The sequence below is a fragment of the Bombina bombina genome, chromosome 11 (assembly GCF_027579735.1).
Source record: "Bombina bombina isolate aBomBom1 chromosome 11, aBomBom1.pri, whole genome shotgun sequence".
Lineage (NCBI taxonomy): Eukaryota > Metazoa > Chordata > Amphibia > Anura > Bombinatoridae > Bombina > Bombina bombina.
Genome location: NC_069509.1, coordinates 105,845,972 through 105,857,985, shown reverse-complemented (window position 1 = coordinate 105,857,985; position 12,014 = coordinate 105,845,972). Strand labels below are relative to the sequence as shown.

Genomic DNA, 12,014 nt, shown 5'->3' with positions numbered 1-12,014 from the left:
CCTTTGAGACAGGATCTTCTAGTACAAGGTCCATTCGAACATCCAAATCTAATTTCTCTGCAGCTGACTGCTTGGAAATTGAACGTTTGATTTTATCCAAGCGTGGGTTTTCAGATTCAGTGATAGATACTCTGGTCCAAGCCAGAAAACCTGTGTCTAGAAAGATTTACCATAAAATATGGAAAAGATATATCTGTTGGTGTGAATCCAAGGGATTCTCCTGGAGTAAGATTAAAATTCCTAAGATCCTCTCCTTTCTCCAAGAAGGTTTGGATAAGGAATTGTCAGCGAGTTCTCTAAAAGGACAGATTTCTGCTTTATCTGTCTTGTTATACAAACGACTGGCAGCTGTGCCAGAGGTACAAGCTTTTGTACAGGCTTTGGTCAGAATCAAACCTGTTTACAGACCCTTGACTCCTCCTTGGAGTCTAAATTTAGTTCTTTCAGTTCTTCAGGGGGTTCCGTTTGAACCCTTACATTCCATAGATATCAAGTTGCTATCTTGGAAAGTTCTGTTTTTGGTTGCTATTTCTTCTGCTCGAAGAGTTTCTGAATGATCTGCTTTGCAGTGTGATCCACCCTATCTGGTGTTCCATTCAGATAAGGTTATTTTGCGTACCAAGCCTGGTTTTCTTCCAAAAGTTGTTTCCAACAAGAATATTAACCAGGAAATAGTTGTTCCTTCTCTGTGCCCGAATCCAGTTTCAAAGAAGGAACGTTTGTTACACAATTTAGATGTAGTCCGTGCTTTAAAGTTCTATTTAGAAGCAACAAAGAATTTTAGACAAACCTCATCCTTGTCGTTTACTCTGGTAAGAGGAGAGGACAAAAAGCTATTGCTACCTCTTTCTTTCTGGCTGAAAAGCATTATCCGATTGGCTTATGAGACTGCCGGACGGCAGCCTCCTGAACGAATCACAGCTCACTCCACTAGGGCTGTGGCTTCCACATGGGCCTTCAAGAACGAGGCTTCTGTTAATCAGATATGTAAGGCAGCGACTAGGTCTTCTCTGCACACTTTTGCCAAATTTTACAAATTTGATATTTTTGCTTCTTCAGAGGCTGTTTTTGGGAGAAAGGTTTTGCAAGCCGTGGTGCCTTCTGTTTAGGTAACCTGATTTGCTCCCTCCCTTCATCCGTGTCCTAAAGCTTTGGTATTGGTTCCCACAAGTAATGGATGACGCCGTGGACCAGACACACCAATGTTGGAGAAAACAGAATTTATGCTTACCTGATAAATTCCTTTCTCCTACGGTGTGTCCGGTCCACGGCCCGCCCTGGTTTTTTAATCGGGTTTGAAAAATTTTTCTTTTTCTTTATACACTACAGTCACCACGGCACCCTATAGTTTCTCCTTTTTCTCCTAACCGTCGGTCGAATGACTGGGGGGCGGAGCCAGAGGGGGAGCTATATGGACAGCTCTTGCTGTGTGCTCTCCTTGCCTTTCCCTGTAGGGGAGGAGAATATTCCACAAGTCATGGATGACGCCGTGGACCGGACACACCGTTGGAGAAAGTAATTTATCAGGTAAGCATAAATTCTGTTTTTCTTTTCTGACAATTTTAAGTTATGTCTATTTCCACTCCTCCTGTACCATGTGACACATGCATACACATACCATGTGACAGCCATCCGCCAATTACAAGTGCATATACGCTTATTCTGTGAATTCTTGCGCATGCTCAGTAGAAGCTAGTGACTCAAAAAGTTTAAATGTAAAAAGACTGCACTTTTTTTTCTTTCATGTAATTGGCAAGAATCCATGAGCTAGTGACGTATGGGATATACATTCCTACCAGGAGGGGCAAAGTTTCCCAAATCTCAAAATGCCTATAAATACACCCCCCACCACACCCACAATTCAGTTTTACAATCTTTGCTCCTATGGAGGTGGTGAAGTAAGCTTTTGCTAGATTTCTACATTGATGTGCGCTTCTCAGCATGCTGAAGCCCTGTTTCTCTCGGAGTGCAGTGAATGACAGAGGGTTTTGAAGTGAGTATTACCTATTGAATACAATGGTCATCCTAATGGGGATCTATTTCATAGGTTCTCTGTTATCTCCTACCTCCCTTTTCAGATCGACGATATACTCTTATAAACCATTACCTTTACTGATTATCGTTTCAGTACTGGTTTGGCTATCTACTTTATGTAGATGAGTGTCTTTTGGTAAGTATGTTTTCTTTTATTTAAGACACTCTCAGCTATGGTTTGGCACTTTATATGTTAAGTTCTAAATATGTTTTGTACTTATATTTGCCATGATTCAGGTTAATAAGTATATTTCCTTCTTACAGACTGTCAGTTTCATTTTGGGAAAAGCATATAAAAAAAAAAATTCTTACCTGAAAATTTTTCAAATTGACTCTTTTCTAAATTGCAGGCTGTTAGGCTCGCGGAAGAGCAAAATGCTATAATTTATTGCGTCATTTTTGGCACGAGAATTACGTTTGTTGACGTAATTTCGTCATTTCCGGCGTCTTAGTTGGCGCCGAGAGTTTTCACGTAGTTGCGTCATCTATGACGCTCCTGTTGCAGACGTTCTTGGCGCCAAAAAATATTTTGTCAGTTGTGGGCGTCATACTTGGCGCCAGATTTTTGACATTATTTAAGTCTTTATTTCATTTTGCTTCTGGTTTCCAGAGGCTTATTTTGTTTGCATTTTTCCCAATCCTGAAACTGTCATATAAGGAAATTGATAATTTTGCTTTATATGTTGTTTTTTCTATTTCATATTGCAAGATGTCTCAAACTGACCCTGTTTCAGAATCTACTACTGGAATCCTGCTGCCTTATGTCGGTTCTACCAAAGCTAAGTGCATTTGTTGTAAACCTGTGGTAACTGTTCCTCCGGCTGTAGTTTGTGTTAGTTGTCATGATAAACTTTCAAACGCAGACAATATTTCCATTAGTAGTAATCCATTACCTGTTGTTGTTCCTTCAACATCTAATGTTCAGGATATTCCTGTTAATGTAAGAGAATCTGTTCCTAATTCTATTCAGAAGGCTCTGTCTGTTATACCACCTTCTAATAAACGTAAAAGGTCTTTTAAAACTTCTCATATATTCGATGAATTTTTGAATGACCGACAGCATTCTGATTTATCTATCTCTGATGAGGATCTATCTGGTTCAGAAGATTCTGCCTCAGATATTGACACTGACAAATCTTCATACTTATTTAAAATGGAGTATATTTGTTCCTTATTAAAGGAGGTGTTGATTGCATTAGATATGGTGGAGACTAGTCCTCTTGATATTAAAACCAGTAAACGTTTAAATTTGTTTTTTAAACCTCATGTAGTTATTCCAGAGGTTTTTCTAGTTCCTGATGCTATTTCAGATGTAATTTCTAGGGAATGGAATAGACTGGGTACTTCATTTACTCCTCCTTCAAGGTTTAAGAAACTGTATCCTTTGCCGACTGATAGATTGGAGTTTTGGGAAAAGATCCCCAAAGTTTATGGGGCCATCTCTACTCTTGCAAAGCGTACTACTATTCCTACGGCAGATAGTACTTCTTTTAAAGATCCCTTAGATAGGAAGCTTGAATCTTATCTAAGGAAGGCTTATGTTCAGGTCATCTTCTTAGGCCTACACTGTTACCCTAACACTGCGCTAACTGACCACCGCTGTAGAGCCTAATACCACCTATTTTATAACTGGCTGTACTCTACACACTTGACTGGTTACAAAATTAAAATACAAAGTAAGATTCACAATAAAAGTTGTCTAAGTGAGCTAACCGCTAAACACTCCTTGTAATTTAGATGTACTCTCAATGCCTTTCTTTGTACTAATATCTGTTATATCTACTTAACTCTACATATACATTTACGGCATAAAATATATCTCATTCCAGGCAAAGAGTGATACCTATTTCTTATCACTAATACTTATAAATAACAAAAAACAACAAAACAACACAATCACAATACACGATATTAAAAATCAATTAAATTCCAGGTGTTACACGGTACTCAAAAATAACACAAACAAACTAAATACTGTAGCATTCAAAATGCTACCTATCTCACCTCGATGTCCCCAGGAGTATGGTAAAATCTATTGTGTGTTCAGGTGCTTGAATGAGAATCCTCCTGCCTCTGTAGCTGAGAGCGGTGCTGCTTTACTGATCGTTAGACGCTGAAGAGCGCCCAAACAACTGGTAGCTGTGAACACAAGAAAAGAACAGAGCGCAACCGCAACTCAAGGTAAAAGTTGTATTACTTTTTCGAGCGCTAAAAACAAATTGCACTTACAAGAAGTTAGCAATATTCAAGCATTTAGGTTTAACAATCCACTGGACCACGATTTCTCTGATAGCCCTCCACGCTGGATTCGGGTATGGCGTCTCTGGGAAGTCCGCGGGCTCAGTTGATAACCAAATAGTGACTGGTAAGAAAGTACTTGTGAAAGCAATAGGTATTAATGACTTTCAACAGTGTCCCTTTGTACAGTCTACGCGTTTCGTCCTCTTTTATCGGGACTTTCTCAAGACTCAGGGTGTAATCACCCTGAGTCTTGAGAAAGTCCCGATAAAAGAGGACGAAACGCGTAGACTGTACAAAGGGACACTGTTGAAAGTCATTAATACCTATTGCTTTTACAAGTACTTTCTTACCAGTCACTATTTGGTTATCAACTGAGCCCGCGGACTTCCCAGAGACGCCATACCCGAATCCAGCGTGGAGGGCTATCAGAGAAATCGTGGTCCAGTGGATTGTTAAACCTAAAGGCTTGAATATTGCTAACTTCTTGTAAGTGCAATTTGTTTTTAGCGCTCGAAAAAGTAATAAAACTTTTACCTTGAGTTGCGGTTGCGCTCTGTTCTTTTCTTGTGTTCACTTCTTAGGCCTGCTATTTCTTTGGCGATGTTGCTGCTGCTTCAACTTTTTAGTTGGAAACTTTAGTGCAACAAGTACCAGATCATGTGTATAGCATTGTTAAGCTAATTCAACATGCTAATAATTTCATTTGTGATGCCATTTTTGATATCATTAGAATTGATGTCAAATATGTCTTTAGATATTTTAGCTAGAAGAGCTTTATGGCTTAATCTTGGAATGCTGATATGACTTCTAAATCAACGTTGCTATCTCTCTTTCCAAGGTAATAAATTATGTGGTTCTCAGTTGGATTCTATTATTTCAACTGTTACTAGGGGGAAGGGACCTTTTTTGCCTCAGGATAAAAAAATCTAAAGGTAAATTTAGGGCTGCTAACCGTTTTCGTGCCTTTCGTCAGAATAAGGAACAGAAACCTGAACCTTCCCCTAAAGGAACGGTTTCCAATTGGAAACCTTCTCCAGTCTGAAATAAATCCAAGCCATTTAAAAAATCAAAATCAGCCCCCAAGTCCGCATGAAGGTGCAGCCCTCATTCCAGCGCAGCTGGTAGGGGGCAGACTAAGCTTTTACAAGGATGCTTGGAACAATTACAATCCAAAATCCTTGGATTCAGAACATTGTTTCTCAAGGGTACAGAATAGGTTTCAAAATAAGACCGCCTGTGAGAAGTTTCTTTCTCTCACTCCATTCCAGTGAACCCAGTAAAGGCTCAGGCTTTCCTGAAGTGTGTTTCAGACCTGGAGTTATCTGGAGTAATTGTGCCAGTTCCCTTTCAGGAACGGGGTCTGGGGTTTTTTTCAAATCTGTTCATTGTTCCAAAGAAGGAGAATTCTTTCAGACCAGTTCTGGATCTAAAAATTTTGAATCGTTATGTAAGAATACCAACATTCAAGATGGTCACTATAAGGACTATTCTGCCTTTTGTTCAGCAAGGGCATTATATGTCCACAATAGACTTACAGGATGCATATCTTCATATTCAGATTCATCCAGATCACTTTCAGTTTCTGAGATTCTCTTTTCTAGACAAGCATTACCAATTTGTTGCTCTTCCTTTTGGCCTAGCAACAGCTCCAAGGATCTTTTCAAAGGTTCTCTGTGCCCTACTTTCTGTATTCAGAGAGCAGGGTATTGCGGTATTTCCTTATTTGGACGATACCTTGGTACTTGCTCAGTCTTTACATTCTGCAGAATCTCACACGAATCAACTAGTGTTGTTTCTTCAAAGACATGGTTGGAGGATCAATTTACCAAAAAGTTCCTTGATTTCTCAGACAAGGGTAACCTTTTTAGGATTCCAAATAGATTCAGTATCCATGACTTTGTCTCTAACAGACAAAAGACGTCTGAAATTGGTTTCAGCTTGTCTGAACCTTCAGTTTCAATCATTCCATTCAGTAGCTATGTGCATGGAGGTTTTAGGTCTCATGACTGCAGTATCGGACACGATCCCCTTTGCTCGTTTTCACATGAGACCTCTTCAGCTTTGTATGCTGAGCCAATGGTGCAGGGATTATGCAAAGATATCACAATTAATATCCTTAAATCCCAATGTTCGACTATCTCTGACTTGGTGGTTAGATCACCATCGTTTAGTTCAAGGGGCCTCTTTTGTTCATCCAACCTGGACTGTGATCACAACAGATGCGAGTCTTTCAGGTTGGGGAGCTGTCTGGGGATCTCTGACAGCGCAGGGGGTTTGGAAATCTCAAGAGGCGAGATTACCAATCAATATTTTGGAACTCCGTGCGATTCTCAGAGCGCTTCAGTTTTGGCCTCTTCTGAAGAGAGAACCGTTTATTTGTTTTCAGATGGACAATGTCACAACCGTGGCGTATGTCAATCATCAAGGTGGGACTCACAGTCCTCAAGCTAGGAAAGAAGTATCTCGGATACTTGCATGAGCGGAATCCAGCTCCTGTCTAATTTCTGCGGTCCATATCCCAGGTATAGACGATTGGGAAGCGGATTATCTCAGCTGCCAGACTTTACATCTGGGAGAGTGATCTCTTCATCCAGATGTGTTTTTTTCAGTTTGTTCAGATGTGGGGGCTTCCAGAAATAGATCTGATGGCTTCTCATCTAAACAGGAAACTTCCCAGGTATCTGTCCAGGGATCCTCAGGCGGAAGCAGTGGATGCATTGTCACTTCCTTGGAGTTATCAACCTGCTCATATCTTTCTGCCTCTAGTTCTTCTTCCAAGAGTGATTTGCAAAATCATAATGGAGCGTTCATTTGTACTGCTGGTGTCTCCAGCATGGCCACACAGGTTTTGGTAAGCGGATCTTGTTCGGATGTCCAGTTGCCAACCTTGGCCACTTCCGTTAAGGCCAGACCTTCTATCTCGAGGCCCATTTTTCCATCAGGATCTCAAATCATTAAATTTGAAGGTATGGAGATTGAACGCTTAGTGCTTATTAATAGAGGTTTCACTGACTCAGTGATTAATACTATGTTGCAGGCTTGTAAATCTGTGTCTATAAAGATTTATTACAGAGTTTGGAAGACTTAAATTTCATTGTGTTCTTCTCATAAATTCTCTTGGCATTCTTTTAGAATTTCTAGAATTTTACAGTTTCTTCAGGATGGTTTGGATAATGGTTTGTATGCAAGTTCCTTGAAAGGACAAATCTCTGCTCTTTCTGTTCTGTTTCACAGAAAATTGCTAATCTTCCTGATATTCATTGTTTTGTACAGGCTTTGGTTCGTATCAAGCCTGTCATTAAGTCAATCTCTCCTCCTTGGAGTCTTATTTGGTTTTGAGGGCTTTACAGGCTCCTCTGTTTGAGCCTATGCATTCTCTGGACATTAAATTACTTTCTTGGAAAGTATTGTTCCTTTTGGCTATCTCTTCTGCTAGAAGAGTTTGAGTTATCTGCTCTTTCTTGTGAATCTCCTTTTTTGATTTTTCATCAGGATAAGGCGGTTTTGCGGACTTCATTTAAATTTTTACCTAAAGTTGTGAATTCTAACAACATTAGTAAAGAAATTTTTGTCCCTTCGTTGTGTCCTAATCCTAAGAATTCTCTGGAGAGATCTTTACATTCATTGGATGTGGTAAGAGCTTTGAAATATAATGTTGAAGCTACTAAAGATTTCAGAAAGACTTCTAGTCTATTTTATCTTTTCTGGTTCTAGGAAAGGTCAGAAGGCTTCTGTCATTTCTTTGGCATCTTGGTTAAAGCTTTTGATTCATCATGCTTATTTGGAGTCGGGTAAATCCCCGCCTCAGAGGATTACGGCTCATTCTACTAGGTCAGTTTCTACTTCCTGGGCTTTTAAGAATGAAGCTTCTGTTGATCAGATTTGCAAAGCAGCAACTTGGTCGTCTTTGCATACTTTTACTAAATTCTACCATTTTGATGTTTTCTCTTCTTCAGAAGCAGTTTTTGGTAGAAAAGAACTTCAGGCAGCTGTTTCAGTTTGATTCTTCTGCTTATAATTTCAGTTTTTTTCACTATAAATATTAAAACTTTTGATTTGGGTTGTGGATTGTTTTTTCAGTGGAATTGGCTGTCTTTATTTTATCCCTCCCTCTCTAGTGACTCTTGCGTGGAGTTCCACATCTTGGGTATTTGCTATCCCATAGACTCTTGGACTCTTGCCAATTAAATGAAAGAAACCATCATTTATGTAAGAATTTACCTGATAAATTAATTTCTTTCATATTGGCAAGAGTCCATGAGGCCCACCCTTTTTATGGTGGTTATGAGTTTTTTGTATAAAGCACAATTTTTCCAATTCCTTGTTAATGCTTTCGCTCCTTTCTTATCACCCCACTTCTTGGCTATTCGTTAAACTGAATTGTGGGTGTGGTGGGGGGTGTATTTATAGGCATTTTGAGGTTTGGGAAACTTTGCCCCTCCTGGTAGGATTGTATATCCCATATGTCACTAGCTCATGGACTCTTGCCAATATGAAAGAAATTAATTTATCAGGTAAATTCTTACATAAATTATGTTTTTTAATTGAAGTAAATTAGAAAGTGGTTTAAAATTGCATGCTCTTTCTGAATAATGAAAGTTGAATTTTTACTTGAGTGTCCCTTAAAAGTTATTTACAAGCATCTGTGCAACAATATTGCTTTTACATTAGAGAATTTTCTTTTTGCACTTGCATATCCTTTTACTCTATTTACAAAAGCGAAGTGTGTTTTTTTTAGCTTGTCAATCTTAACTAGCCGCAATAAAAGATCTAGATTAATTGGAGTGCTGTCATGGGACATACAGTATAGACATTCAATATATTGAATGAGGCAAATTGCTGCAATTAAGACTTAAATTTTATTTCTCTATTGTTTTCAGGAAATTGAGAAGAACCAGGAAATAGATCTATCCAGAACTAGGTAATGTTTACTAATATTGCTTTCAGATATAACCCTAAATGGTGCAGTTGTTTCATTTTACATTACTCAGAGATTACAAGCCATTACAGGGAGTATTAAAGGACCAGTCAACACAGTACATTTGCATAATCAACAAATGCACGATAAGACAATACAATAGCATTTACAAAGTTATGTATATTTCCACTCCCCCTGTACCATGTGATAGCAATCAGCCAATCACAAATGCATTTACGTATAGTCAGTGAATTTGTCCCTTTAATGTAACCATTTAAATGCTATCCCATAAATCGGGAATCATGCTAAGGATAAGAAAGGACTCTCAAAAAAATGTATCTCTATGTAAAAGCAGCATGTAGAATGTATTCTACAAAAAAGGGATGTTAAAGCTTTAGGTGAAACCATTATAGTTTGTATTTTGTAGTGTTCCCCTGATGCTCAGACACTGATAGTTATTTCCTTCTATTGCTTATTGCAGATTAGTAGAAAGTACCTTTTAACACCTTGATATTTTTATATGCAATGTTAAGTTATTGCAGGCTGAAACATTTTCAATATTTTTTCCCCTTTTCATGTAATTTAGTCTGAAAACTGAGCAATTTCTAATACCCTGCTGACTTGATGTCAATATCATATATATATATATATATATATATATATATATATATATATATATATATATATATATATATATATATATATATATATATGTATATATATATGTATATACACATACACATACACACACACACACACACACACACACACACATACACACACATACACACATACACACATACACACACACACACATACACACACACACCCCTACGTACCTAAAGGGGAGGAGAGTCGATGGCTTCAATCATTTCTGTTGGGAATTTAGAACCTGGCCACCAGGAGGAGGCAAAGACACCCTAGCCAAAAGCTTAAATAACTCCCTCACTTCCCTCATCTCCTAGTCATTCTTTGCCTTTCGTCACAGGACGATGGCAAAAAAGTTCCGAAGATCGGAGTAGTCTCTTATGGAGGGTAGTACTCTTCGCATTGGGACTGGAGTTTTACGTAGTCCTGTCACCCTCTCAGTGAGAGCATGGATGAAAGTTAGAGTCCAGAGATGCAGGGAGATTCTTTCTGCGAAATCATCCCGACTCATATTAACAGCTCCACAAGCAATCAGTGTTGACAAGTTTTGCTGCCTGCTTTTTACGCTCAAGTCCATGTCAGGAGCAAGGCTACTAACCTGTCACACTTGAAGGGCCGTGTTCCTGTTCCACCGCGTAGATTCTGGTAAGATCGTTTCATTTTTATTACATAATGATAACACGGAAGACAGGGTCACAGTGTGACACCTTTTATCTTTAAAGAATCCAGGGTTAATATTCCTGGAAAGGGGATTATTGAACAGGAGGGGTTTATACATGATATTGTTTGTGTCATTGCTTCGTTATGTGCGAGATGAGACTCTAGCAATGTGTGGAACCTTCCGGTGACTTACGGGCGTATTGCGCTGCCCTTTTTTTACGCGTTTTCTCCTTGGGCAGTGGACGATCCGGCCAGGCATTCCATGTGGGTGTGGCTATCTATCTTCCTCTTTTGATCAGTGGCACAGGAGATGAAACGGTTTCTGTAGTCCGGGTCAAAGGATGTGGTGAGTGCCCTGGCCATTGGAGGTTATAAAGGTGCCTATTAAGTTAATCTAGTCCGTAATAACAGTGCAGGCTGTGGAGGACTCTGACGCGTTAGAGGATTCTCCCTCTTTAACAAGGTCTCATTCCTGTATTTATTGTGAGGAGGTTCTGGTAGAACAGCCTGCTCAACTATGTTCCACATGCCTTAATAAAGTTACGACATCTAAAAGTAAACGTACAGTGCATATAAAAAGTCTACACACCCCTGTTAAAATGTCAGGTTTCTGTGATGTAAAAAAGACAGATAAATAATTTCAGAACTTTTTCCACATTTTATGTGACCTATAAACTATGCAACTCAATTGAAAAACAAACTGAAATCTTTTAGGTGAAGCGAAGTAAAAAAAAAAATATATGGTTGCATAAGTGTGCTCACCCTTAAACTAATACTTTGTTGAAGCACCCTTTGATTTTATTACAGCACTCAGTCTTTTGGGGTATGAGTTTTTCAGCATGGCACATCTTGACTTGGCAAGATTTGCCCACTCTTCTTTGCAAAACATAATTTTTGTAAAAACTTACCTGATATATTCATTTCTTTCATATTGGCAAGAGTCCATGAGCTAGTGACGTATGGGATATACAATCCTACCAGGAGGGGCAAAGTTTACCAATCCTCAAAATGCCTATAAATACACCCCTCACCACACCCAAAATTCAGTTTAACGAATAGCCAAGAAGTGGGGTGATAAAGAAAGGAGTATAAAGCATCAACAAAGGAATTTGGAAATAATTGTGCTTTATACAAAAAATCATAACCACCAAAAAAAAGGGTGGGCCTCATGGACTTTTGCCAATATGAAAGAAATGCATTTATCAGGTAAGTTCTTACATAAATGATGATTTCTTTCATGTAATTGGCAAGAGTCCATGAGCTAGTGATGTATGGGATAGCAATACCCAAGACGTGGAACTCCACGCAAGAGTCACTAGAGAGCGAGGGATAAAAAATAAAAACAGCCATTTCCACTGAAAAAAATTAATCCACAACCCAAATCATAAGTTTAGTCTTTTAATTGCAAAGAAAAAAACTTAAATTAGAAGCAGAAGAATCAAACTGAAACAGCTGCCTGAAGAACTTTTCTGCCAAAAACTGCTTCCGAAGAAGCAAATACATCAAAATGGTA

At 38.8% G+C, this 12,014-nt stretch overlaps 1 protein-coding gene across 1 annotated transcript in view; it reads left to right on the top strand.

Annotated features, from left to right (window-relative positions):
* Positions 1-12,014, top strand: part of LOC128641696 (SUN domain-containing protein 1-like) — a 313,324-nt gene that overhangs the window by 119,954 nt on the left and 181,356 nt on the right. The window contains exon 4 of the mRNA XM_053694228.1: positions 9,156-9,196. Coding sequence (XP_053550203.1) covers positions 9,156-9,196 — 41 coding nt within the window. The remainder of the gene's footprint in view (positions 1-9,155; positions 9,197-12,014) is intronic.